The sequence below is a fragment of the Meriones unguiculatus genome, chromosome 20, assembly GCF_030254825.1.
Source record: "Meriones unguiculatus strain TT.TT164.6M chromosome 20, Bangor_MerUng_6.1, whole genome shotgun sequence".
Taxonomy (NCBI): Eukaryota; Metazoa; Chordata; class Mammalia; order Rodentia; family Muridae; genus Meriones; species Meriones unguiculatus.
This window is the reverse complement of record NC_083367.1, coordinates 44,952,421-44,980,411: the sequence shown is the minus strand read 5'-3', so window position 1 is coordinate 44,980,411 and position 27,991 is coordinate 44,952,421. Positions and strand designations below refer to the sequence as shown.

The 27,991-nt window shown below is 43.0% G+C and overlaps 1 protein-coding gene across 6 annotated transcripts; it reads left to right on the top strand.

Annotated features, from left to right (window-relative positions):
• Positions 1 to 27,991, top strand: Rpf2 (ribosome production factor 2 homolog). 6 transcript variants are annotated; one of them, XM_021638732.2, is made up of 10 exons: positions 1 to 120; positions 1,303 to 1,435; positions 3,397 to 3,434; positions 7,052 to 7,091; positions 11,180 to 11,261; positions 12,434 to 12,510; positions 14,140 to 14,239; positions 21,867 to 21,969; positions 26,021 to 26,165; positions 27,423 to 27,991. In XM_021638732.2, exons 1-10 carry the CDS (start codon positions 98 to 100, stop codon positions 27,600 to 27,602), a joined length of 921 nt encoding a protein of 306 aa, XP_021494407.1. In that variant the 5' UTR covers positions 1 to 97; the 3' UTR covers positions 27,603 to 27,991. The 6 variants fall into 6 exon arrangements, with proteins under 6 accessions (XP_021494407.1, XP_021494411.1, XP_021494409.1 ...); XM_021638734.2 differs by having other exon boundaries at positions 27 to 115; XM_021638733.2 differs by lacking the exon at positions 1 to 120 and adding an exon at positions 185 to 359.

The following is a 27,991-nucleotide window of genomic DNA, read 5'->3' as shown; positions in this document are numbered from 1 at the left end:
GTCTTATTTCGCATTTCCGGTGCCGCCTTTTCCGGCGCCGGCGGCGGCTTCGCGGAAGTGAGCGGCGCACGTGCATTCGCTGGGGGTTTTGGTAGCGATGGATCCTTTGGATAAGGTCTTGTAAGTGTGTGTGGGATGCGAGAACATGGGAGGGAGTCTCCGGGACTGGGATGTTTCTTTCCTCTGCCCGGGTCTCTTTCCTGACGCGCTTTGCTAGTGGTTTCTGGGAAGGAGCCTGCTCGGCCGGGTCTCCGGCCCGAGTCTGCTGGGGCAGCCCTGCAGGCTGACGTGGAGCTGTGGGGTGGAGCGAGGGCCAGAGCGGTGATCGGCTTCCGACCTCGCCACCGATGGATTCTGAGGTGTGAGAATGGCATGGACCAGGTTAAGAGTTCAGGCCGCGGAATCTGACAGTGAACCACTAGGCGACAAGCTGGGCCCAAAGTGTTGTGTCTGTGAGCCTTTAAGCCGCCCTAAGTCAGTTTACCCTGTAAAATAGCTGTCGTAATAGTCGTGTGTCTTAGAACTGTGGAAGGCAGTGATTGCCACAAGGTACAAAGTGTTCGTTCCTTTTCCTTCCAACTTTGTACATTTCTGGTAATCGCTGAGTGATGGTTACTTTTGTTCAAAAATACTGAGTTCCCAAATATTACTGCATTGTTTTACGGTTTTCTGCTGTTTAAGTAAAAGTGTAATGTAAACGACTTTTACATTACTTTTTTTTTTTTTTTAGTCATTAATAGATTTTGTGTACCTATTATGCTTCCCTAACAAGTAATTGTTTACTGGTTATGAGATTGCAGAAAGACGTGGACTATAGAATGTGTATCGGTTAGCGCTGTATAAACAGTGCACGCCTTGATTCAATTAAAAAAAAATGTGCATCTTTACCGACCCTTAAATGACTAACTGACTTCGTGGTATTATACATGACATTTCATTGGAGAATTTTTTATTTTATTTTATCTTGGTTTTTGAAACAGGGTTTCTTTGTGTTGCCCTGGCTCTTCTGGGCTGGCTCTGTGGACCAACCAGGGCTCAAACTCACAGAAATCTGCCTGGCTCTGCCTCCCTCCTGAGTGCTGGGATTAAAGGTGTGTGCCACCACCACCTAGCACCTAGCTACACCTAGCACCTAGCTAAGTGAGTTTTTTTTTTTTTTTTTTTAATGTTGTTTAATGATGGAATCCTACTTGGTAAATGTGAGTATAATATCTGTTGGATTTTTAGGTTATCAGTCAGGTGGTACTTGTGTCGTACGAGGAAAATGTGTAAATTGTTATGAATTGTGCTTTTTTTGAACAGAAAGCCTAAAACAAAAAGGGCTAAGAGATTCCTTGAGAAGAGAGAACCAAAACTCAATGAAAACATTAAGAATGCCATGCTGATTAAAGGTGGAAATGCAAATGCGACCGTGACACAGGTGCTCAAGGATGTGGTAGGTATATACTTCCAAATTTCAGTTCTGTGTATTTGAAGTAAGTGTGTGTGTGTGTGGATGATAATGGAGGGATCAGCTGCAGCTGGAGCAACTGGACTTGACTCCTCTGCCTAGCCATCTTTCTAGTCCCATTAACTTGCATCTCACTATGTAGCCCAGCCTAGCTTTGAATATTCTTGTAAAGTAAGATTGACATATTTAGGAACTTTGGGTGTGCTGAGTCTGGCCAGGTGTGATAGGGTTGCTGTGTCCTGAGATCTAGCCTTAAAGAAGACCAGAAGTTGGAGGTAAATAGAGACTGAAATGGGAAGTTCTTTATCTTTTAAGGGTATTTGTAAGGGCACATGAACTTTAGTAGTTCTGAGTGAATTTTTATTTGTTTGGATACTCCCGCCCCCTTGAACAGGGTCTCACCATGTGGCCATGGCTGGAACTTGCTGTGTAGACTGGGCTGAGTTCTTTAATAACTGTTTAAAGTTTGCTTTATAGGCATTTGTTTTTAATTGTATATGAGTATTTTACCTGTGTATGTCTGTGTGCCATCAATGTGCCTGGTACTCTTTAAGAGTTGTGAAGATGGCTTTATGGCTCTTGGAACTGGAATTACAGACTGTTGTGAGTTACCATGTGTTAGGACTTCAACCTGGGTCCTCTAGAGAGCAGCCAGTGAGTGTTCTTAATCAGTGAACCATCTCACCCACCCCTTGGTTATACACATTTTGCTAACTAATTTGGAAGCTGAAATAACTGTTTATCACTGTAAGTTCTTTGAGGAAATCTCATTCTAGTTTCTGAGAATTAGTACAGCAGTCTTATTATTCTTCAACGAGAGAAGAGAAGACACATGTTAGATTTTGTGCTTTAAGTGCTGTGCTGGAGGTGTGCCCAGGGTAGGATGGGAAATAATTAAAAGTCACTTGTAAGGGAAGTAGAGGATCAGAAATTCATTCTATACATTGCTGAGTCCAGTGTGGGCTAATAAACAAAACAAATCACACAGGAAGGACCTAAACATAGATGGGCTTCCTAGAAATAATTTGTAGCCTTCATTTTAAAGGAGGAGTTGAAATAAGAGAAGCTTGGGGTTTCCAAGACTGAGGAGAAGAAACGACCAACTTGGTGAACCTCAAATCACTGGGATGGCCAAAGGAAGGTGGACTGCATGAGGCTAGAAAAGGAGGCAGGAGTTGTGCAATAGTGTGGAGTTTATTCTGAAGCCTGTCGAGTCATTGAAGTCTTCCTAAAAATATTTTTTTATTTTTTATTTATTTTTTTAGAGTGAGAGGTATGATCAGTCTTTTGATGTGTGTGTGGGGCTAGAAATGGAATCCAGGGCTTTGTGCAGGCTAGGCGTGCTGCTACTGAGTTATGCTTATTTATAGCTTATTGGTTTTATTAAAGAGGGTTGAGGGCAAATGCTGTTAGCCTAGAGAAGAGTGTCTGGAGTCGGGTGGTAAGAATGAAATTGACAGCCAGGCATGACAGCACAAGCCTATATAATTCAGCACTCTGAAGGTATAGGCAGGTCAGTCTCGTTGAGTTTAAGGGCAGCCTGGTCTCTAAAACAAGTTTCAGGACAGCCAGGGAAACAAACAAGTAAATAAGGAATGAAATTGAGAGCTAGTCTGAGGGAATTGAAACAGAGGGCACAAGTGTTGGCATCAGTGAGAACTGTGTTTCTCAGGTTTCTGGCTTGCTTGCCCCATGAGCAGTAATACCAATTTAGAGGGCTAGAAAAATGACCGATTAGTTAAAGAGCATTGGCTGCTCTTCCAGAGGCCACAGTTTCAAGTCCTGGCACCCACAAGGCACCTCACAACCACCTGTAACTCCCATTTAAACAACTGATGGCTGATTCCTGTGACTCCAGTGCTTGAGTGACAGGAATCTTCAGGAAGATTGCCTTGCCTTTGCTTTTTGAATGTTCACTTGAGAAAGTTTAAAATTATGTTTTACAGTATGCACTGAAGAAACCATATGGAGTTCTATATAAAAAGTAAGTTTTTAAATAATTATTACTTATTTGCTTTGTTGTAAAAGTAACGATTGTTTTATAGAAGGTTTGGAAGAAAAAGGTGTTAGTATTTGCCCTGAATGAATGAATATTCTTTTTATTTATTTTATTTTTATTTTTTATTTTTATTTTTTGAGACAGGGTTTCTCAGTGTAGCCCTTCCTGGCCTTGAACTCGAAGATCACCTGCATCTGTCTCCTGATGCTGGGAATAAAGGCATGTAATACTGTGCCTGGGTCAGAATATTCTTGCAGAACTGTAATATGTACATACCTTATTCTGAAATAATTAACATGCATGGGAAGATTGTAAGAATGGTTGGAATTCTTGTATGTTCGCGGAGCGGAGCTCACCCAGGGTTGCATCTTGCATCTATCATAGTGCAGCTATTCTAACTAGGGAATTGCATTGCTGTGGGAATTGAAATAAATTATTGATTTATGTTGGCTCTTTTCTCTTTCTAGTTTACATGTTGCCTTTTTAGTTGTGTTTCCCTAGTGCTGATTTTTTACTTCTTGGCCGTATTGGGGATTAGACCCATGGCCTTTTCCATGCTGGCCAAGTGCTCTGCTACTTAGACCCCCGTCACCACCTTCTATTGTTAGTGTGTGTGTGACGTGCATGTGTGGGAGCTCATGTCCCGTGGTGCAGTAGGTCAGAGGTCAACTCTAGGGGTCAGTTTCCCTTCCACCTGTACGTGGGTTCTAGAGCTTGAAGTCAGGCTGTTAGATGTTCGAGGTAAGTGCTTACCTGTTGAGCTGTCTTGTTGGCCCCACCCTTTGTCTTCTTAAATTTGTGAAAGTCTTTGGTGGCTTTGTCTCTGTTTTTTCCATAAAGATACTTTGAGACCTTGGAAATATCATCATCCCTCATTGTTTCTTGGGAAGCAGATCTAGGACTTCCCTAGAATATATAAGTCTGTTGCTGCTCCAGTCCTGAGAGTGAAAAGTAGTCTGATAACCTCTGCACAGCTTTCTGCACAGCTTCAGTTGTCTCGGTGTAAATTCTGGGTACACAGTTGCGCTGTATTGTTGGAATAATAATAAGAAACCAAAATGTTCCAGTGTCCAGATGCACTTATCATTGTCCTGGTTTCTTCCCACCCCAGTATTTTTTATGCACAATTGCGTGAATCTTTGGATACTAAACTCACAAGTTCTGAGGGCCTTGTCTCCTTTCTTTCTAGAAACTCAGCTGTTACTGTCTCCATGTGATCTGTGTGTGGAGTCAGGGTCATTGTGCTGGTCTCTTTCTGCTTAGAATTCTGAAGAGAAAAGTTGTCTCTCCCGCTGTTTTTCAATAGTTACTTCTTAAGTCAGTGTGGGTTCAGCATACTCTTGAGGGTTATAATACAGTGCTGTTATTTGACCACAGCACACAGTGAGCTTTTAATATGATTAAAAAGAAAAGGTAAGGCACGGGAGAGCTGGCTCAGCAGTTAAGAACGCACACTGCTCTTACGGGGGCCTGAGTTTGAGTCTTAGCCCCCATGTCAGGCAGCTTACATCTGCCTGTAACTCCAGCCATCATAAGCATCTGCCCTTACATGTAAATACACCACAGAAACAACATAAATAATGCCTAAAACAAATGAAGTCTTAGCACATCACACTTTTTCAGTATTCTTTCTGTATATAGTCTGCATCTTATTACTGATAAAGTTGTTTGTTCAGTCGTGGTTTTTAGGGTTGTTTTGTTTTGTTTTTTGAGGCAAGGTTTCATATAGTCCAGGCTGGCCTCTTAACTCCTGATCTTTTGCTTTGCTCCCAAGTATTAAGACTTGCCCAGCCTTAGTCTTCACACCGCTGTCGACTTTGCTCACTCAGTTCAAGCATCACTTGCCTGCTTTTTTTTTTTAATAATCTAAACTTCTCTGTCTCAGTATCTTTGCTCTTTTCTCAGGGAGTACTAGAGATGAGCTCCAAGGCCCTGCACATGCTAGTCAGGCCATCTACTACTGAGCTAGTAGTTCCTTTGCATATTCTGCTCCCACTTAGAATGATCTTTCCTAAACTTTTATTTTATTTTGTTTGTATGTGTCTGCAAGTGTGTTTGTTCATGTGCATATGAAGGCCTGCCCAGGCTAGGAGAAGCCATTAGATCCCACACAGCTGAGGTGAGCTGCCTGAACTCAGATCTTCTATAAGAACAACAAGCACCCTAAACTGCTGAGCCATTGTCCCAGCTCAACACTTAGAATAATCTTTTTGTTTTTTGAGTTAGGGTTTCTCTGTGTAGCCCTGGCTGTCCTGGAACTTGCTCTGTAGTCCAAGCTGGCCTCAAACTCAGAGATCCACCACCTGCCTCTGCCTCCACCTCTGAATACTGGGATTAAAGCATGTGCCACCACTGCCTGACAAGAATAATCTTAATCTCAGACCCTTTCTATGGCAAGTTCTTTAATCAGGTCTTCAGGTCTCAGCCTAAATAAGTCTTTCATTCTTTATGCTAATTTTTTTTGTTATTGTTTTTGTTTTTTGTTTGCTTTTTGAGTCAGGGTTTCTCTGTGTAGCCATGGCTGCCCTGGACTCCCTTTGTAGACTAGTCTGGCCTGGAACTCACAGAGCAATAGTCACTGCTTTTTGTTTGCTTGTTTGTTTGTTGCTGCTTGTGTGTTTCAGATAGCGTTTCTCTATGTAGCCCTGGCTGTTCTGGAACTTGCTCCGTAGACCAGGCTGGCCTCAAACTCAGATCTACCTGCCTCTGCTTCTTGAGTGCTGTGATTAAAGATGATAGTTATTTTAATTTTATGTTTTTGGGTGTTGTCCTGGGATTGGAGTTCTAGATGCTTGTGAGCTGCCAGGTGGGTGCTGAGAGTTGAACCCAGCTTCTCTGAAAGAGCAGCCAGCACTTTTTTAAATTTTTTTCAACAACTTAACTTTACTTTTTATAATTTATTCACTATAACCTGATTGTAGCTCCCTCCGTCATCTCTTCCCGGCCCCACTCTTCTTCCTTCTTCCCCACATTCTCCTCCCCTATTTCTCGGAAAGGAGGAGCCCTCCTCCCCTCCCATCTGACCCCAGCCTATCAAGTCTCATTAGGACTGCCTGTATCCTCTTCCTCTGTGGCCTGGCAAAGCCTCCTCACCAGAGGGAAGTGATCAAAGAGGGGGCAACAGAGTTCATGTCAGAGACAGCCCCTGCTCCCCTTACTGGGGAACCCATGTGGAGACTGAGCTGCCTATTGGCTACATCTGCGCAAGAGGTCTAGGTCCTCTTCAGGCATGGTCCTTGGTTGGTGCATCAGTCTCTACAGGCCCCCTGGCCCAGATTTGTTGGCTTTGTTGGTCTCTTTGTGGAGCTCCTGCCCGCTGTGGCAGCCAGAGCCAGTGGTCTTAACCACTGAATCATTTTTCCCGTACCCCCTCCTCCTCCTGGGTATTGTATATCGGGAAAGGGTCTTGTTCTACAGCTCTGGCTTGTCTGGAGCTCATAAATAGCTACCTACCTCTACTTTCCAAGTGGTGGATTAATGGTGTGTACCACTGTGTCCTACTGTTTCAATCATTTGAATGTAAACTTAACTTTTATTCAATATATCATTTAACTGAATGTACTTACTAAATTAAAACTAGAGTCACTCTTTTTTAATCCTAGGAAAAACATTACAAGGCCATTTGAGGATCAGACATCACTGGTAAGTACAGGAATCTTTCCTCTTTAAGAGAGCACAGATGGGGTCTGGAGAAGTGGCTCAGCCATCTCAGCTGTTACAGGCTAGGCTCACAACCAAAAGTATAAGGGAGCACATACGGGCAGGGCTGGTGTGTGGCTGGTACTGTGGTGAGTGGTAGCAGTACTGGTCATGCTTGCCTACCATGCCCAAGGCCCTGCGTTTTATACCACCACTCAGAAATGTGTAAAAATGACTCCAGACAAACTCATGCTCAACTCCTAATTTTTATCTTTTCTTTTAAATTGGAAATCTTATATATGAGAGTTTTGATATTTAGACTGAGAAATACTTTTTACAAACATTTTAAGTGTGTGTGTGTGTGTGTGTGTGTGTGTGTATGTATGTGTATGCACGTGCATGTGTTTGTTCATGAGTGTGTATTTTAGCCTTCTATTCTGTGGGTTTGGGGTAAACTCAGGTTACCAGGCTGTCCTGAAGCTGTGTAGGCCAAGCTGGCCTTAAATTCCACCTGCCTCTGCTGGGAGGTGGTGCCTTACCACACCTGGCCTGGTCTTTGGTTTCTGAGAAAGGGGCCCATGTATTCCACGGTGGTTTGAAATCTCTAAGGACTACATACAGAGTTTGAACTTCTGATCCTCCCGCCTCCACCTGCAGAGCTGGGCTTACAGGCATGACCACCATCACTGTTCATACAGTGCTGGGATAGAACCAAGGGCTTTGTACATGGCTGGCAAGGACTGTCCTAACTGAGGTTATTTTTATGAAGGAGAAGAATATGATGGAAACTATGATGACATTGGGTATAAAGAAAAAATGAGAGGAAAGGCAATTGGGCTTTCTTCTATATTGAGGGAATTAAAAAAAATCAGGAAGATGAGGATGAAGGTCTTTCTGTATAAAATGGATGAAGATGACAATGATGTTGGTCTCTGAAAACATACTTTTTTCTTTTTTGTTTTGTTTGTTTTTTGAAACAGTGTCTCATGTACCTTAACTGGTATAGCAAAGGCTGGCCTTGAAGTCCTGTCTCCTGTCCTCTAAGTGCTGGAATGACAGGTGTGTGCCACCATGCTTAGTTTGATTACATTTCTTTTCTTTTTTTCTTTTTCTTTTTATTAATTACACTTTATTCACTTTGTAGCCCCCCATAAGCCCCTCCCTCCTCTCCTCCCTTGATTACATTTTTAAGGTTTACTAAACTTCAAACTTTTATTAAACACTGGATGTCTGAATACCTAATATGTCCTCATCTCTTGAGGAGGGGTTTCATGAAACCCAGGCTGTCCTCAGACTTGGTCTCTAGAGGATAACCTTGAATCTATGGTCCTTCTTCCTCTACTTTGCAAGTAGTGGCATTAAAGGCATGACAGTGTGGTACAGAGCACATTTTAAGACTCAGTTCTCACTGAGTTAGACCATAGCATATTTTTAAAGAGTTATATGTGTGTGGGTCTGTGCCCATGAGTACGCATGTATACAGAGCCCAGAAGTGTTGGGTCCTCTGGAGATGCAGTCACAGGTAGTTACAAACTACCAGTGAGAGTGCCATGAATTGAATTCAGGTCCTTCAGAAAAGCAGGACTGATGAGCCATAAATATCTTTTGAGTATTTCTGTATAGAGTGCCATCACATGACATCTCATATCTGATAAATTAAGTCTTAGAAAAGTTAATTTGAGGGCTGGAGAGATAGCTCAGAGGTTAAGAGCACTGTCTGCTCTTCCAGAGGTCCTGAGTTCAATTCCCACCAACCACATGGTGGCTCACAACCATCTATAATGAAATCGGGCGCCTTCTTCTGGAGTGCAAGTGTACATGCAAGCAGAACATTGACTACATAAAAAAAAAAAAAAGAAAGAAAGAAAATTTGTCCAGGACATAGTAAGGTTCACAGCCTGAATTCATTCCTTCCTTCCTTCCTTCCTTCCTTCCTTCCTTCCTTCCTTCTTTCTTTCTCTCTCTCTCCTTTTTATTCCTTCCTTCCTTCTTTCCTTCCTTCTCTCTCTTAAAAAGATCTTTTCTCTTTTTTTACATTTATTACTTTTATTTCGTGTGCATTGGTGCTTTCCCTGCATGTATGTCTATGTGAGAGTGTCAGATCTTGAAGTTACAGACAGTTATAAGCTGCTGTGTGGATGCTGGGATTTAAACCTGGGTCCCCTGGAAAAGCAGTCAGTGACCTTAACCACTGAGCCATCTCTCCAGCCCCTCTCTCTTTTTCTTTGCTTGTTTGTTTGTTTGTTTTTTAAGACAGGGTTTCTCTGTGTAGCTTTGGCTGTCCTGGACTCTTTGTAGACCAGGCTGGCCTCAAACTCACAGTGATCTGCCTGCCTCTGCCTCCCTGAGTGATGGCATATTAGCTTAGTGGTTTCCTTTTCTTTTCTTTTCTTTTTTTCTTTTTCTTTCTTTTTTTTTTTTTTTGATTAGAGTCTCTGTGTAGCCCCTGGCTGACCTGGAACTCACTGTGTAGACTAGGCTGGTCTCGAACTCACAGAGTTCTGCCTGCCTCTGCCTCTCGGGGTTAGGGTTAAGGTTAAGGAGTGCTGGGATTAAAGGTCTGCACCACCATAGCCTGTCCAGCCTGAATTCTTGACTTTCCAAGTCCTTTCTTCAGGTGTGGGCAGGTGTGGCTCTTTGCCTAGATTGCTTCTGCGTTGAAACTTAGCAAATGATCATCAGATCAGGCTCACCCCTCAGAGTAGTAACCAATGTGTGTGGCCTGGGGTGGGTGTAGGGGGCTGACATGAGAGCTTATGGAGTGTCTCTGTTTTACCTGTTCTTTGTTGATCTTTTTCATTAATTTTGAAGATTTTTCTAGCTGATTTTGGACTAGAACACATTGACTCTAAGTTGTGCGTGTGTGGTGTATGCACTTGTGCATGTGTTTGCAGGTGTGGTGTGTGCGTGCGTGCGTGCGTGCTGTGCAGGTGATGTTTGTGCAGGTAAACCAGAGGTTGATCAGGAGTCTTTCACCCTCCACCTTTTTAGACAGGTCTTTCACTGAACCTGAGGCTTAATTTTGGCCTAGAGTGGCTAGCTAGTGGACCCCAGGATTGCATGTCTCTACTGTCCTGGTGCTGGGTTTCCAGATCTGTGCTGCCATACTTGGCTTTTGAGTCTAATTTTAAAGTTAGCAATACTGACTTCAGAAAGTTGAGCCAACTGTGTGGAATATAGACTAGAGGCATGGGGCTGTCTAGGATTAAAACTTCACATTTCTGTTCATTGCAAATCTGTAATGAAAGCCACTACATGCTGCTTATACTGGAAAATCATAGCTCTGTCAGGCAGTCCCAGCCAGACACATGACATGGAACTAATTCAGCATTGCTCTGGGAGAGCCTAGAGCCACTTCCTTGTTTGGTTGCAGTTTGCTGTGAAAAGTAGCAACGTGCATTAAAAGCTTGTGAGCCCAGTTACAAATATGGGAAGCCAGCATGTTGATAGATTCCTGTGGCTCGTCTGTGCATGCTGAGGTGTGCGTTGATGATGGTGATGACGTCAGTAAATGAAGCACCTGGTGTGCTACTCAGATGACTGCATGACTGAAGTGAGTGGTCTTTCATATGCTAGCTTAGTGGCTATCATGTGTGTATCATCTTGAAATGTGGATCTTTTAACTAAGTAACTCAAATCAGAAAATTGAATTTAAAAGCTAAAATAAGATTAAAAACATTTTTATATGTGAGTGTTTTACCTGTCTGCATGTGTGTCCGGCACACACGTGTCTAGTGTCTTAGAGATCAGGAGAGTGAAGTTGCTTGTGAACCACCATGTGGGTACTGGGAACTGAACCTGGTCCTCCACACGAGCAACAAGTGCCCTTAACCATCCCTCCAGCCATCCCTCCAGCCTCTCTTCTGTGTATTCTTAATTTGACTCATTATGCCTTCATCAGCTTCTGTTGGGAGAGGGCAAGGGAGACCCCTGATACCCTTCATAAGCCTAAAGGAAGGATTGGCGTGTGTGTGGAGACAGGCTCTTACTCTGTAGTCGTGGCTGGCCTCTTTACAGCAGTGCTTCTGCCTCAGCCTTCCAAGTGCACAGCAGGCCAGGCTAAGGTTAAGAGCTCTTCTTCTTTTTAATAGGAGTTCTTTTCAAAGAAGTCAGACTGTTCGTTATTTATGTTTGGCTCCCATAATAAGAAGAGGCCAAATAATCTAGTAATAGGTGAGTATCATATTCTTTTTTTGTTTTGTTTGTTTGTTTGTTTGTTTGAGACAAGGTCTGACAGGCTTACTAAACTCAGGGAGATCCTCCTGCCTCTGAGTACTGGAATTAATGGCATGTGCCACCACTCTTTAATGTTTTTATTTATAGAGTCAGCTTTGTGACTCACATTTACTGATATTTTCAGGATTTATAGGCAACTAATAAACCTAAAAGTAGTTTCTGTTGCTGCTGTAGCCTTGCTAAAGTGGGTAAATTTCTTTGGACTGGGTAGAGCCCTTGTGTAGCTTTTTGAAAGTTAGGTTTGGAATCCCAGCCTCAGCACAGCAACTTTTATCCACTAGTGACATCAGTACGACCCTGACAGCCCAGGGGAGTCAGAGCCACTTCCTTGTTTGGTTGCAGTTTGCTGTGAATAGTAGCAACGTGCATTAAAAACTCATGAATGGGAACTAGTTCTAGGTTACTCACCTCAAAACACCATTGCTGACATCTTTAGAGAGCAGTTCTGGCTTTTAAACAGGAAGTGTGGGTTCATCTATTTATCTGTTGTGTGTGTGTGTGTGTTAGTGTATGTATAAACCACATCAAATAACAGACAGTCATGACAGGGGTGCTGGGAACCAAACTCGGGTCTTCTGGAAGAGCAGGAAGTATGATTACCCACCAGGCCATCTCTCCAGCCTGATACAGAGTTTCTGTTTAACATGCTCAGTCCTAGGCAACCCCTTTGCCCACTGTTGTCTTGAGGGTGGGTGTTTTTGTTAAGGTTTCATCCCAAGTCCAATGCATGTTGGACATTCCTGGTATCGCTGAACTACACTTCTTTTTATTTTATTTAATTATTTTTGAGTAGAATCTCTCTGTCTACCCCCCAGGTCTGCGACTTGCCATAACCCAGGCTGGTCCATCCTTCTGCCTCCCTAGTGCTGGGATTATAGGAGCTCTCTGTCATACTCAGCTCCCCATTTCTGTTAAATAAAGGGATTAGGCCCACTGTGAGAGCGAAGATCTTTACCGTGACTGATACCCTAACAACACCACTAAGTAGATGTCAGAGTTTCAGAAGGGAATGAGTGAGTTTGGAGAGTTAGAGAAGACACAAGTAATTTGGGACTATAGGTCATAGAGGTGATGAAAATCTGTGTGCTTAAAAATGTATTTCCTTTTAGGTCGTATGTATGACTACCATGTGCTAGATATGATTGAACTAGGTATTGAGAAGTTTGTGTCTTTAAAAGATATTAAGGTAAGAAACTGATCATAAAATTAAATAGCATTTTAATAATGTTTTTGACCAATATTGGCATCTTGTGATAAAGAAGTACTGACAGAATTTTATAGAAAAAGAACCCCATGCAGAAATACAATTCTACTTTGATTTCTAAAGAGAAATCTAAGCTGGGCACTTAATCATAGCACTCAGGAGGCAGAGGCAGGTGGATCTCAGAGTTTGAGGCCAGCCTGGTCTACAGAACAAGTTACAGGCTAGCCAGGGCTACACAGAGAAACCCTGTCTCAAACAAATAACAACTCAAAAACAAATAGCAAAAACCAAAACAAAAGAGGAATGTATTTATAACTTACAGTACATGTGGCTCTTACGAGGCTAAGCTTGAGAGTGTAATGACCAGTTCTTGGTTGGGCTTATGGTTTAAATGCTGTCTCTTTCCTAAGTGATAACAGCATTTATAGACAATTCAGAGTTTTCCAGCTGAGCACTGTTAGGTGACCTCTGGCTTCCCCTGTATTATCTTGTCTGCTAGCTATCAAGTAACTAGCATAAGCCCAGTTTGGGAACATGCAATGTACCGACTTTGAATGGGATTATGAAATAGGAAGTAGCAAAGTGTGGCAAATAGCCTTAGAAAGTCAAGAAGAATATCTTGCTTTAGATGTTCCATCAAATACATGATTTCATTTACATCTTACAGGTGTGAGAGCATGGTAGTTTTTCCTGGCTGGTGGGGTTTTTGTTTGTTGGCTTTTGAGACAGGGCTCACTATAAGTTTTGGCTGTCCTGGAACTTCCTTTGTAGACCAGGTTGGTCTTGAACTCAGAAATTGGCTTTCTTCTGCCATCCAAATTGCGATTAAAGGCATTCACCATCACAACAGGCCCAGTTTTCCATTTCCATTTGGTTTGAAACATAAAGGTGTTTAATTGTTTCACCTTAGAGTCATACATATGGTAGATAAAACTCAAGATTAGAGTTTAAGAGTTTAAGATTAGAATTAAGAGAGACTAATATCGTTATGAGTAATAGAAAGATATTTAACTTAGTGGGGGTTTTGTGGGTTGTTTTGTTTGACGTAGGGTTTTAAATAACCCAGGCTCCTCAGACTTGCTGTGTAACCAAGACTGAGTCTGAACTTTGTTTTTTCCTGCTTCCGCTTCCCCAACATGCTGGGATCACAGGCATGTTCCACTGCGCCCAGCTGTGCCCAGTGGGCGACTGAGGCCCATGGATGGTGAATTTATGTGTATTGCTCATTTCTTCAGCTGTCCTCTAAAAAGGGCCAGATCTTGACGGTTTAGTAAAATGACTAGATAGTTTTATCATGTAGGTTGAAAAAGGTTTTTACCAGCTCCCTCTGTAAGCCCAGCTCCCTTAGGTTCAGGGGAAAGAGTGGCCTCACATGAGACCTGTGGGTTCAAGGCATGTCTTGCCATTTAAGTGACATTGTGATTTATCAAATCAGTGATTTTCTTGATCCTCAATTGTGGATGTAGCAACAATTAATGAGACAGTATGTGTGAAAATGTTGAGGTTATTTTAACACATCGTGATTATCTTTAAAAGTCATAAATTCTTTAGATTTTTAAAAAATTATATAATCACATTTTTTTTTGTTTTGTTCTGTTTTTAATCTCATAGACTAGTAAGTGCCCTGAGGGAACAAAACCCATGTTGATATTTGCTGGTGATGATTTTGATATGACAGAAGACTATAGAAGATTAAAGAATCTTCTTATTGGTAAGTGCGACTGGAACTCATTAGCAGTTTTTCAGCTGCTTTGAGACTGCTTTTTCTGTAAGATTAAACAGTGCACATTCTTTCCCTCACCAAACTGTACTTTTCTCACATTTTTATGCTCCACTCTGTGTTTCTGTTCCTCTGGAAAGATGCATGAGTGATGGGGTTTGTGTTTTTCATTTTTTTGTTTTGTTTGGTTTGGTTTTTTGAGGCAGGATTTCTTTGTGTAGTCGTGGCTGTCCTGGAACTCTGCTTTGTAGACCATGTTGGCCTTGAACTCAGAGAACTAACTTCCTGTGCCTCTTGAGTACAGGGATTAAAAGGGTGTGCTACTACCCCCAGTGTTCTCTTGTCTTAAAACTTCTTCCACCAAGCAAATTAGTCCTCTGCCATCCTCAGCCCTACCCGGGTCTTAGGACAGGCAGAGAACAGCAAGACGACTTGCCAGGTTACCACAGCAGCGCCCTCCTGCCCAGCTCCTGGAACAGCCAATGCTCCTGCTGACAGCTCATGAACCTGACTCCCTTGTCCGTAATTCTCTCGGTGCTTTGGTCTTCTAAACTTGTTCTAGAATGTCCCAGTAAGCCCTGTGTACAGTGCTGTAGGGCTCTTGTAGCCAGGCCCACTCTCTTCCACATTCCTCCTGCAGCTCCATCTCTGGTCAGGATGATTTTCTCTGCCTTCTGAGTGATGGGGTTTCAAGCTTGCACCACTATGCCCAGCCCTGTCTGTGATTTCCCTAGCAGGAATAACTTGTTATCTCCTAGTTAATGGGATTGCCAGACTTTGTAGGTGAGTTTAATTATTACATTCTTATTTATTTGTGTGTGGGGCCTGGGGCATTCTAATGCCTAAGTTGTTTCTGTCCACTATATGGTCCCAAGAATTGAACTCAGGCTGTCTGGTTTGGTAGCAAGCACTCTAATTGCTGAGCTGTGTTGACAGCCCTGGTGAGTTTTTGGTGCTATTGTAGTCTTCATGTAGTGTTCAACAGTTCCTCTGATGTCATTACTAGCATGGTTAGAGTAAATTTAGAAATCTGTGGTCTGATAAAACAGGATCGGATGAATGGGGAGGTGGTCCCCCCATCAGTGGACTTGGAAAGGGGCACGGTGGAGATGACGGAGAGAGGGAGGGACTGGGAGGGAATGAGGGAGCGGGATATGGCTGGGATACAGAGTTAATAAAATGTAACTGATAAGAAAAAAATAAAATTAAAAAAAATCTGTGGTCAGTTAAAATTTAAGATTGCAAACTGTCATTAACTCTGAAACCCCAAAGTTTTTGTACATAAGGCCCTTCATAATATAAGTACTGTATAACATGCTTTAAAATTTTCACCTCATTGGCACAGTAGGTAGTGAGTTATCTCATCATGACATTTTTATAATATTTAGTGTCTTTTTAGAAATTATTATTTTATATAATTTGGGTATTTTGTCTGCCTTTATGTCTGTGCATTATTACCATGTCTCGTGCTGGTGGAGGCCAGAGAGGGCATCAGATCCCTTAGGACTGGAATTACAGGAAGATCTGAGCCACCATGCATGTGGTGGGCGTCAAACCCAGGTCCTCTGGAAGAGTTAATGGTCTTACTACAGAGCCATTTCTCTAGGCCCTCAATTTCTTCTTTAAAGAGAGTTAATTTTTTTGAAAATATGTTGCAGCCTGGTGGTGGCACTTGTCTTAGGAGACAGAGGCAGTTGGATCTGAGTTTGAGGCCAGCCTGGTCTACAGAGTAAATTCCAGGACAGCCAAGGTTACACAGAAACCCTGTCTTGAAAAACAAAAGGTGGGAGCTGTAGAGATGGCTCTGAAGTTAAGAGCAGAGGTCCTAAGTTTAATTCCTAGGAACCACAGGGTGGCTCACAGCCATCTATAATGAGATTTGGTGCCCTCTTCTGGCCTACAGGCAGAACACTGTATACATAATAAATAAATTGTTATAAAAAAGAAAAAAAGCAAGCAAGACAGGAAGGAAAGAAAGTTAGTTACAAACATTCCTCTTGTGTTTTTTTAGAGCCATTCTGTGTGTTGGTTGGTCTGTTGGTTTGGGCAGCCTCTTGTATAGCTCAAGATGGCCTTGCACTCCCTGCTTGTGCTTTAGAGTGCCCTGAGGAAGGCTGTCGGCCCCAGCCAGCTTCATTTTTTTTTTTTAAGATTTATTTATTATTTGTACAATAGTCTACCTGCATGTGAGCCAGCAGTCCAGATCTGGGCACCAGATCTCACTGTAGATGGTTATAAGCCACCATGTGATTGCCAGGAATTGAACTTAGGACCTTTGGAAGAACAGCCAGTGCTCATTAACCTCTGAGCTACCTCTCCAGCCCACCAGCTTCATTCTTACTACCCAGTTTCTACCACTCTTGCAAAGTTCTTTTCTAGGAAACCCTTTGTGAATTCTTCCCAGCTCCTTCATATTGTTAGGTGCTAAGTATTTACTGTTACTTTATATTGGGGACTTTGGCCACAGAAGCCCTAAAGTCATCCCAGGCTGTTTTCTTTTACCCCCTTTTGGAGGCGCAGGTACTTGTGCTCTGCCTCTTTACTGCATTCCTTATAGAAGATTTTACTCTTAGTGAGCAATGCTAGTTCTTTTGTTTTTGGTTGGTTTTGTTAAATTGGTCTCTCTGTGTAGCCCAGGCTGGCCTGGAACTTGCTTTGTAGACCAGTCTGGCCTTGAACTCACAGAGTTTTTTGCCTCTGCCTCCTGAGTGCTGGGAGTAAAGGTGTATGTTACCATGCCTGGCTACAAGTCACCTTTTAAATTTGAAATAGTTACTGACTTCATTAATTCTTCTGTTTTGAAAAGCTGTCATTATTATTCTGTCAAAAGGTTACGAATCTTAGTATTGTTGTTTGATTTGTGACTAGAAACAATTTAAGTTGTTCAAGTGGTTTGAACTAATTCAGGTCTGCAGGAGGATCAGCTGAGGGCCATTCTTAAGCATATACTGAGTTGGAGTTAGGCTGGTCTGCATGAAACTCTGTCTCAAAAACAAAACAGAACAAAATGGGCTGGAGAGATGGCTCTGTGGTTTGGACCACTGTCTGCTTTTGTAGAAGACCAAGGTTTCTCAGTACCCCACATGGTGACTCAGAACCACCTGTAACCTGTTCCAGGGGATCTCATACCCTCTCTGGCCTCCATATGCATGCGGAACACAAAAATACATGTAGGCAAACACTCATGCATAGAAAGTAAAGGTATGATGATGTGCCTTAATCCTGGCACTTGGGAAGCAGAGGCAGGTGGATCTAAGTTTTGGACCAGCCTAATCGATACATGTAGCCAAGGCTACAAACAGAGACCTTATCTCCTAAACAAACAAACAAAAACAGATGTCTGCCATGCATTCACAAGGCCTTGGGTTTGATGCCATACCACAAAGTTTTCAAAGAGAAGAAAATGGTGTTTCTTTTTCCTTCCTTGTTAAAGTGGTCACTCTGGGGCTTTCATTCACGGCATAGCACTTCACTTCCCTTTTGATAGATAGTCTTGTGATCTATTTCTGGTGCTCAGCACTTTCTTAAATTTTAATACTGTATTTCATTCAAGGTTAAACTACCCTGTAAGTGTGTGTGTGCATGTGTGTCTCACTTAGCTTGATAACGGTTGCATTCATGAGCATAGGTAGTGGTGGTGGGAGGTTACTTACAGGAAAGAACACAAGCAAGTTACCAGTGGCGACAGCTACACCATTAACGAAAATAACTCCTTTCTCCAACAGCAATTCTCTACCAGTAGTTCCTTAAGGTGGTTTGTGACCTCATTAGCTGCCCCATGTCTTAGTTACATTGCTGTTGCTGTGATAAAACACCAACCCACAGCAGCTTGGGAAGGAAAGGGTTCATTTGGCTTACATACTGTGTCTCAGTCCTTGGAGGGAAGATAGGCAGGAACTGAACTAGAAACAGCCGTGGAGGAATGCCTCTTGCTGGCTTGCTCCTCACTGCTCGCTCAGCCTGCTTTCATATGCAACCCAGGACTCCCTGCCCTGGTGTGGCACCTGGTGCAGGAATCAGGTGCAGGTTCAGCTCGAATGTGCGGCGGCCACGTCATGCCTAGAAGGCAGAGTTACAGAACATTCCTCTCCTGCTCTTTCAGTCTTTCTGCCACCTCTTTACTTCCCTTGGATGGCCCATTTAAAGCCAAGCATTCAACAGTTGGTTTCATTGCTTGGACCAGTTATGAGTCTGCAGAACTGCTGCCCAGTGCGAACAAACTGACAGCAACACTAATGTGTGGGTATAAATATAAATATTTAAAAGGCAGTTGGACAGGAATGTCATGTCCAGTTGGCTAAACATCAGCAGTTGCACTCTCTCCAGGGCCTGTGGCCTCCCCAGCCATAGGCTTCTGACAAGGTTTATAGTTTGAGATGTGAATTTTCTCCTGGAGAGGGCTGAAATCTGATAGAAGACAAGTTAGTTGCGCTCAGCAGTCACGCCACAGTTGCACCAGTGAGTGCATCTTGCTCTGCTGGCCAGTAGTGTATGGCATGCAAGGGCCGTGGCTGAGGGTTAGTTTGGTTTGGTATTGGTTTGGATTTTTTAAGACAGAGTTTCTCTTTGTAGCCTTGGCTGTCCTGGACCTGCTTTGTAGACCAGGCTAGCCCCAAACTCACAGAGATCTGTCTGCCACTGCCTCCCCGAGTGCTGGGATTTAAGGTATGAGGTACCACCGGTGAGGTAAAACTTAGTTACTTATTTTATGTATGAGTGCTCTATCTGCATGTACACTTGCATGCCAGAAGAGGAGGGCATCAGATCCCAGTATAGATGGTTGTGAGCCACCATGTTGTTGCCAGGATTTGAACTCAGGACCTCCTGAAGAGCAGACAGTGCTCTTAACCCCTGAGCCATCTCTCCAGCCCCAAGTTAAAACTCTTGATGTCAGTGTTCCCCAGCTGCCAGTACAGCTAGCCAGCAGGGAACAAATTTTCACCTTGATTTCTCGATGTCCTGCAACTAAAGCTTGTGTCTTCAGCAGTGCGGCTTTATGTAGCTCTGGTGGGCAGCTAATAGCAGTGGCAGTAGCCTGTATTACTTGGGGTGAGGAAATATTTTTAACTCTTTGTGTTCTTTACCCTAGATCATATTTGAAAAGTTGGTGGTATATAAGTCGTGTACTTACTTGACTTTAAAAATCTGAGATCATCAAAGGATATTTGAGATAGACATGTGCCTTTCAGATTTCTTTGTGATTATTTTACTCTTATTACTGGAATTGTAACTTTCAGAGCATCTCAGTTTTAATAATGACTTTTTATTATTTTTGTTGGGCTGAGAATTGAACCCCAGAGCCTGATGCCAGCTAGGCAAATGCTCCACCCGCAGTATCCTTAGACCTTATGTTTCTTTGAATGTCTGTGTCTGTGTGCACACCATAGCACAGATCAGGAGGTCAGAAGACAACTTTGTGGAGTTGGTTCTCTCCTTGCGTTCTTACATAGGTTCTAGAAACAGAAGTCACTTCCTCAGGCTTCCGCAGCCAGCACCTTTACCCACTGAGCCACCTCACCTGATCTCACTCTGTACCTTGAGTAGCCTAAAACTCAATACAAAACCCATGCGGGCCTTGAACTTGTAGCAGTACTTCTGTCTCAGCCTTCTAAGTGCTGGGATTATAGGCAGAGGCACCATACCCAGCTGAAGAGTATTTTGAGGAGGGTCCTGCAGTGTATCTTGGGCTGGCTTCAAACTGGCAGCGCCATCTTCTTCCCAGTCTTGAGTTTGAGGGGCACAGCCTTGTTCTGTCATTCATGGCTTTGTGCTGCCTTCCTTTCTGTTTCCTTTTTCTCTTCTCTCTTGGGTTTTAGTTTTATAGACAGGGTTTTTCTGTGTAGTTAATCCTGGCTGACCTGTCACTCTGCCTCTGCACCACCACCTGGATCTTTTTTTCTTTGTATGGGTGTGATCATGTATGTTTGTGTGTGTGTGTGTGTGTGTGTGTGTTTTTAAGATTTATTTATTTATTATTTGTACACTATTCTGCCTGCATGTGTGCCGGCAGGACAGATAAGGGCACCAGATCTGATTATAGGTTATACCATGTGGTTGCTGGGAATCGAACTCAGGACCTTTGGAAGGACAGCCAGTGCTCTTAACCTCTGAGCCATCTCTCCAGCTCATGTGTGTGTGTGTGTGTGTGTGTGTGTGTGTGTGTGTCTGTGTGTCTGTCTGTCTGTCTGTCTGTCTGTGTGTTTTGAAATGAGCTTTGTAGCCCAGCCTGGTACCAGTGTGCAACCTCTTACCTCTGCCTTCTAAGTGCTGGGATTACACAGAATTATAAATAAGTACTACCACACTAGGATTAAGTAGATTTATAAATTAATTTCCCATTGTTTTGTATTCCCACTAGAAGGCATGAACCAAGGGAAGGAAGTGAAACATGAAAAGAAATCTTGGGCCAAAGGCAGAAGGGTGAGAGAGGAATGCAGTGAGAATGTTGTTGGTCATCAGGGGAAGTAATAAGTGAGGCCATTGGTTAGTTTATGTTTTCTTTCTTTCTTTTTTTTTCTTCAAATGAAATACAGTAACAACATCCCTATACTTTGGATAGTGTCATTACAATTTCCTCAAGGTTTGAACACCATGTTTACACAGCAAAATGGCTATGACATCACTAGGTGATGTGGTCTTAAGTGTGTGCTTATGCAGTGTGTGACAGGAAAGTGAGTCAGTAGGGAGAAGACTACCAGAGAACTGCCTCCTCCTGCAGAGTCCTTTTCTGGTCTCTTAGGCATCGCACAGTGAATGTACTGGGAAATACTTGTTTGCTCTTCTCACTGTGGTTCTGGGGGTGAATACAAGCCTTCTGCCGTCGGATTGTATCCCAATCTATGCTTTTCTTGAAAAGCAAAGTGTATCATGGTTTGTGTGACGTGTATGCAGATGTGCATGAACATGTGGCAGTCCAAGGACAGCTTTGTGGAGTTGACTCTCCTTCCACTTTCATGTGGGTCTACAGGTTCGCAGGACAGGCTGTCTGCTCACTGAGCCGTCTAACCTGCCTGATACTGCCGTTCTATTGGGGAAACCCAGAACACAACAGCAATGTTCAGATTCTAATTGTTATGGCGGTTTTTTTATGTTGCTGTTCTTTGTATATGAAGGTGATAGTAAACAAAGAACAGGTTTATGTTGGTGCTCACATTTAATCCCGGGACTTGGGAGGTAGAGTCAGGAGTTGAGAGACTTCAGTCTTCCTCATGGGGAGGAGTTGGAGGCCAGGCTGACATTACCAGTTGTTAACACATCTCAAAGCAAACTCAAGCAGGGCTGGGGAAATAGTGCAAGGGCCGGTTACATGCTTCTGCTTGGTTATAGTCCCAGTGCTGGGGAGATAGAGACACTCTGGGCCCCGCTGGCTGGCCAGCCTAGCCTGGGTGCCAAGATCTACTGCAGGGAAACCCTGCTCCTGAGGGACAGCATTGGAGATTGCTGTTCTTCCTCTCTGGCCTCAGTGAGCATTTACACGTGTCCCCAAGCACCCCTGTGTAGGTGTGCCTGTGCTCACTCTCTCTCTCCTCTCCCATCCTCACACACACAATAGTTGAAAAAGATAGCACTTTGTAGCTGGATTTTGAACTAGTTTTTTAACACTGACTATGTCTTTCAGATTTCTTCAGAGGCCCCACAGTACCGAATGTCCGGCTGGCTGGATTGGAGTATGTTCTGCACTTCACTGCACTGAGTGGGAAGGTTTACTTTCGGAGCTATAAGTAAGTGCATCCCCAGGTGTTTTTCAAAGTCCTCAGGGCCCACAGTTTATTCTAACTCAAAGCTGGTTCTTGCTGGGACCAGGAACTGTGCCCCAACCTCCTGTCTGTCCTCCCTGTTCGCTTTGGACTGGGGAACTCACTTTTCCTGAGTCTCTGATCATCTATGGAGAGGCTGGTGTGTTTAGTGGTCTCGCTCCCTAGATTTCTGTGCCATCTCATTATTGTTCTTGATTTAGAGCATCAAGCCACAATCAAGCCAGCCAAAGCAATTTTCAGAATTCTAGATTTGAAAGCTATAACCCAAATCAGATAGAAAGGACCAGTGGCTGCCTGCATTAATTTCTCCTCCAGTGTAGGTTTCTGCCGTAACCTAGCACAGTGTTAATGTGAGCGTAAGTCCTGACAAGCAGATTGTTTGTTGTTCGATCTGAGTTTCTGAAATATCTCTTTGTGTAGCTTTAAGCTGGCCTTGAACTCGTAACCCAGGTAGGCCCCAGACATCAGTCCTCCAGCCCCAGCATTTTAAGTGCTGGGATTGCAGGCCTAAGCTGCTGCTTCAGCCAGGTTCTGTTGATCGGTGACATACTGACATGCTAAAATTACACTTTTTAAGTTAGCATCCCTCTTACCCCTGTAAAAAATCGAATGTCCAAATGGAACTGAGTTTTTGCCTCTTTTGTCAATCTGTTGTTTTGTGCCCAGCAGTAAAAAGGTTTATTGAGGGACAGTCAAGTAGGCACAGTCCTCCCGAGCACCTTCTTTTCCTGTGTCTTTAGTCACTCAGCTCTTCCCACTTGCACTGTGGATGACAGAGGAAGGTTGGGTTGATGTCTGGCCTTCTCCAGGTCAGATTTAAGAGCAAGGGTGAGGTGTACATCATTGTAGCACACCTTTAGCCCAGCACTTGGAAGCAGAGGTGGGTAGATCTGCCATCGAGTATGACTGCTGAAGTCACTTTTAGCGTTACCCTGGCAGCCAGTCATAGTACAGTGTTTTCATTTTAAAATCAGAACCCTTAGTATAAACTTTGGTTTTCATTTTTGGGGACAAGGTTTCATGTAGCCCAGGCTGGCCTTGATCTTTCTGCATAGCCCAGGCTGGCCTTACATTTTTGACCTCTTGCTTCCCTCTCAAGTGCTGCGGTCTCGGGGTTTCTTGTGGCTGTGCTGCTGTGTCCTTGCTTTCTCAATGCAAACTGCTGTAGCCGATGTCAGTGCTCGCACTCACGTGTTCAGTGAGTTTGCTTTCTGAGTGAAGGCCACTCTGCATGTGAATTTCCCATGTTTGGTTGTTTTTTACATACTCTAGTGTAGGCATACTTTTTAGTCTATTTTGTTTTAGTTCCTTATGCCTCTACCTCCCTTCCAACTCTTCTCCATCCTAATGCCTTCCAACTCCCCAACAGTAGATAGAGAAAGAGGGTTAGAAGGGAAAGAGGCAGAGTGTGTCTCTTTGCTACTTCTCATCAAACTGCATCAAAAGCAGCCAGGAACAGCAGAGGGGAGCCCCCGGCTGTCTGCCAGCTCTGGTGTTATATCGACTCAAAGTCCTCAGAATTAAATCATGTGCAGCTGGCAAAGATCATGCTCCTGCCAGAGCACGAGACAATCATAGCTAACAGCTGTAAAGCAGCCACACACGCCTGGGATTAAGACAAAAGCATGTTTAGGTAACATTACTGAGTTCTTTTTTTTTTTTTTTATTTTTTTGGGACAGGTAGCCCTGGTTGTCCTGGACTCAATTTGTACACCAGGCTGTCCTCAAACTCACAGGGATCCACCTGCTTCTGCCTCCTGAGTGCTGGTTTGTTTGCTTGTTTGTTTAAGATATAGTGCCCCTCTGACTATGCCGTACTTGACCTTATAGTGACCCTCCTGTTTTGGTTTTCCAAGTACTAGAATTACAGACATGGGTTCCCACGACCAGCCTGATAAAGAGTCTCAGTGCCAAATACAGCTGTGCTAGGGTATTGGTTAGGTTGTATGCAGAGAAGTATGCCAATCAGGAAATGTTCAGTTTACCTTAAAAAGCAAACTTCCAGTATGAGCGAAGATGTGATGGCAGCAGCACAGTGTCAGCTGAGGAGAGGTATAAGGGAGAGATCATTGCATGGGTTGGCACTGTAACTTAATTTTGAGACATCTTTGCTTTGTAGCTCAGGCTGGCCTCAACCTTAAGCCTTATTTTCCCTTCCTAGGGCTGGGTTGACAGACACATGTCAGTATGCCTGGCTTTCATTTTATCTTTCTTTGGAGGCATGGGGTAAAGCAGGGTTTCTCTCTGTAGCCCTGGCTGTTTTGGAAGTCTGTAGACGAGGCTGTCCTTGAACTCAGAGATCTGCCAGCCTGTGTTTCTTGAGTGCTGGGATTAAAGGCGTGTGCCACATGTCCGGTTCATTTTATTTTATTTTTTTTGTGTTACTATAGCTCTTTGTTGTTGGACCCTTCTGCTTTAGTGTATCACAGGCTGTCTAACCTTGTTTAATCAAGTGGTGATTGCTTGATGTCTGATTTTGCTGTCACTAGCAATTGTGCCTCCCAGGAGTGCACTGTCTTGGTTGGCTATCTGGGAGTGCACTTAGGGCCTTGAATTTCTGCTAGTAGGCACTGGCACACACATGTAGCTGCTCTTTGCTATTTTTCCCCACCCTTTATACCCCCCCCCATTTCACCCCCTATCACTAGAGAGGAAAGAAAAGGTAGAGGGGAGAGAGATAGGGATCCCTAAATCTGATTTCTTTTTTCTTGTTTCTTCTTCAAGCATGATTATTTAACAAACCATAACCAACAGCAACCAATCAGCAACCACCACCAATTAACCTCTCGGGGCCCTAGCATTTATATACCCTTGGAAGAGTTCCCAGAATTCCAAATTTTACACAATTGCAGAACCTATCTGCAGCTGGCAAAACCATACTTCTGCTTAAAGACACTAAATTCTAGAATTCTCACTATACACACACTCACACACTCAGATTCCTGCTGTTTGCTCTTTTGAGCCTTCCTTAATTGTTCTGTTCTTTTTTTACCCAGTCTCTTGCCTCTGAGGCTTTTTGTGCAACGCTAATCTTTCATGAACATTGTTATTCTATCAGTTAATAAATCTCCCCACCAATCCCCACCCGAATACCTTTTTACCTGTGGGGGCTCAGCTGCTCTATCAAATATGGTTGCTGAATATAATGGTCAGATTTGGGGCTGGTTGTTTTTTTTATTGTATTGAGACAGTGTTTTACATAGCCCAAACTGTCCTTGAAGTCACTGTTTAGCAGAGAATGGCCTGTAGCTAGTTCTCAGGCCTCCATTTTCCAAGTGCTGGGGTTACCACATCTGGCTAATCTGCAGGTCTTTCAGCTCTTCTTAGGCTACCACTCACAAAACAATTGGGGGGAGATGTGGACCTGAGAGGAAAAGAGTGTTAGTGACTGGGAAGTGGGGTGCAGAAGAAAAGCGGGTGAGCATCATGAATACACAAGGTGTGTCCATATGTAAAAAGCGTCATAGTCATTCCATGAGTGTACTGTTAATATGTTAATACAGAGAAAATGCTAAGACTTCCCTCTTGTCTGTTCACAGCTCCTCACTCTGCCTTTCTCCTGCTCCCTCAGATATTTTAGATCTGGAGTTATTTGGATGTAGTGTTTTAAAGAAGTTGTGATTTTCTTATTAGATTTACCTCCATCTACTGAGGTCATTAATGTGTTGTAGGGAAAAGTTGATTTTGAATGGGTTGACTTAACTCATACAATGTTGGAAATGGGAATTTGCTAATCTTTTTAAACATACTGTTCTAGAAGTCCAGTTATAGTTATTATTTTGGTACTAGGTATCACATTTAAGGGCCTTGTGCAAACATTCATGAGCTCTACCACTGACTTATTTGTATACTTGTTTCTCAGCAATATTGCATGATTTCATTTCTGCTAGCCAAATGTTTAAGAGGTTTGGCCTTTGTAGCTTACCATTTGAAGCTAAAAAACCCTCTCAACAAAGATTTCAGAGGAGACTTAAAAAAAAAAAATCAAAACAGTATTTTCCTCCTGTTTATAAAGGCTGCTGTTGAAGAAATCTGGGTGCAGAACTCCACGGATCGAACTGGAAGAGATGGGCCCATCATTGGACCTGGTCATGAGGAGGACACACTTAGCATCAGATGACCTTTACAAATTGTCTATGAAAATGCCCAAAGCTCTCAAGGTACATTACCTGTGATGTGGTACTGTGTGTATTTCTATATTCAGAAAAAGGAGAAAGAACCTATCCATATAAAGGTAACAGAGAGATGCAAAAGCCAGGACTCTAGCTTGGCTGTCAGTTTTTTTGTAGCCAAGACTGTCATTTTGAGCCAAACCAGAACAGTTTTGGGCATCATGAACTGGGTGAAGGGCTTTTCTAGAATGATGTAGGCATTAAATGTTTATTGAGTTGTAACCTAGGCTGGCCTTAAACTTCTGTCTCAGATCCTCAAGTGCTGGATTATAGGCATTCAGTACCAGGCCCAGCTTTGTTTTGGCTTTTTTGTTTTGTTTTGACCTTTTTGAGACTAGGTTTCTCTGTGTAGCCCTGGCTGTCCTGGAACTTACTCTGTAGACCAGGCTGGCCTCAAACTCACAGAGATCACCTGCCTCTGCCTCCCAAGTGCTGGGATTAAAGATAGGTACCATCACTGCCCAGCTTATTTTGACTTTTTTTTTTTTAAGATTTATTTATTGTCTGTACAACATTCTGTCTGATGCATGCCAGGAGAGGGCACCAGATCTTATTATAGATGGTTGTGAGCCACCATGTGGCTGCTGGGAATTGAACTCTGGACCTCTGGAAGAGCAGCCAGTGCTCTTAACCTCTGAGCCATTTCTCTAGCCCTTATTTTGACTTTTAAATTATTTCAAAAGCAAATAAAAGGGCTAAAGAGATGGCTCAGTGGTTAAGGGCACTTGGTACTATTGCAGAGGACCAGAGTTTGAGCTCAGAAATCCCGTAACCTCTCTGGTGGCCTCTGTGGCCCCTGCATCCACACATGCACATGAATAGCAATAATTTTTTTTTTGAAGCAATAAGTAGAAATCTTAACTCTGGAGTAATAACAGATTGAACTAACACCTACACTTCTGATGGAAGCACAGCAAACTATCAGGATGTACTGCAGTGGTCAGGGTCATGATTCTTGCCAGATGACCTGACCTTTCACCCAGGTGGCAGCATTCTTGGGCATGGAGGAGAGACTAGTGGCTAGCTCTGAGTGAGATCCTTAGAGAAGAAAGGTGTGTAAAGCTGTGTTGTGTTTTTTTTGTGTGTGTGTGAGAGAGTTTCACAATGAGAATTAGTACTAAGATAGTTACATGCTAGAGTTTTACCAGTTTATATATTATAAGGCTATTTTAAAAATTACACACACTTTATTTATTTTTTCTTTTTTTTTTCTTCTTCTTCTTCTTCTTTTTTTTTTTTATACAGCCAAAGAAGAGAAAGAACATTTCCCAGGATACTTTCGGTACAACTTTTGGAAGGATTCATATGCAGAAGCAAGACCTAAGCAAACTACAAACCAGGAAAATGAAGGGATTGAAGAAAAGACCTGCAGAGAATGGAACAGAAGGCCAGGGGAAAAAATCAAAGAGAATGAAGAAAAATTAGTGGAACCTAACTGACGAGCGCTTTCTTGTGGTTGTTTACTAAAGAGAATTTTCTACTGGAGTCTGTTCCGTTTTCTCATAGGAATTTCTATTTTTGGAGGTTTTTGGAGGTGGGAGGGGGCAAGATTTCACAAGTAGCCCAGGCTGGCCTCAGCCTCCCAAGTGCTGCAATTACAGGCAAGTGCCAACATACCTAGCATAATTGTATATTTCTGTAACATAATTTATTACTTAAATTTTCTTCAAAAATTGAAGTTTGTATGTGTTTGGATCGTATTCACCTCACTCTTCCTGTTTTTACATTTTTTTTTTAAATTAATGTGTGTTGTAAGTGGTTTTCCCTCCAGGCCCAAGCTCCCAGAATACTCAAAATACATATATTTACAAATA

Coding starts and splice junctions, on each gene's coding strand:
- Rpf2 (XM_021638732.2), top strand. CDS start 98: ATGGATCCTTTGGATAAGGTCTT. Junction 1,436..3,396: donor CACAGGTGCTCAAGGATGTG/GTAGGTATATAC, acceptor TATGTTTTACAG/TATGCACTGAAGAAACCATA. Junction 14,240..21,866: donor ATTAAAGAATCTTCTTATTG/GTAAGTGCGACT, acceptor TATGTCTTTCAG/ATTTCTTCAGAGGCCCCACA.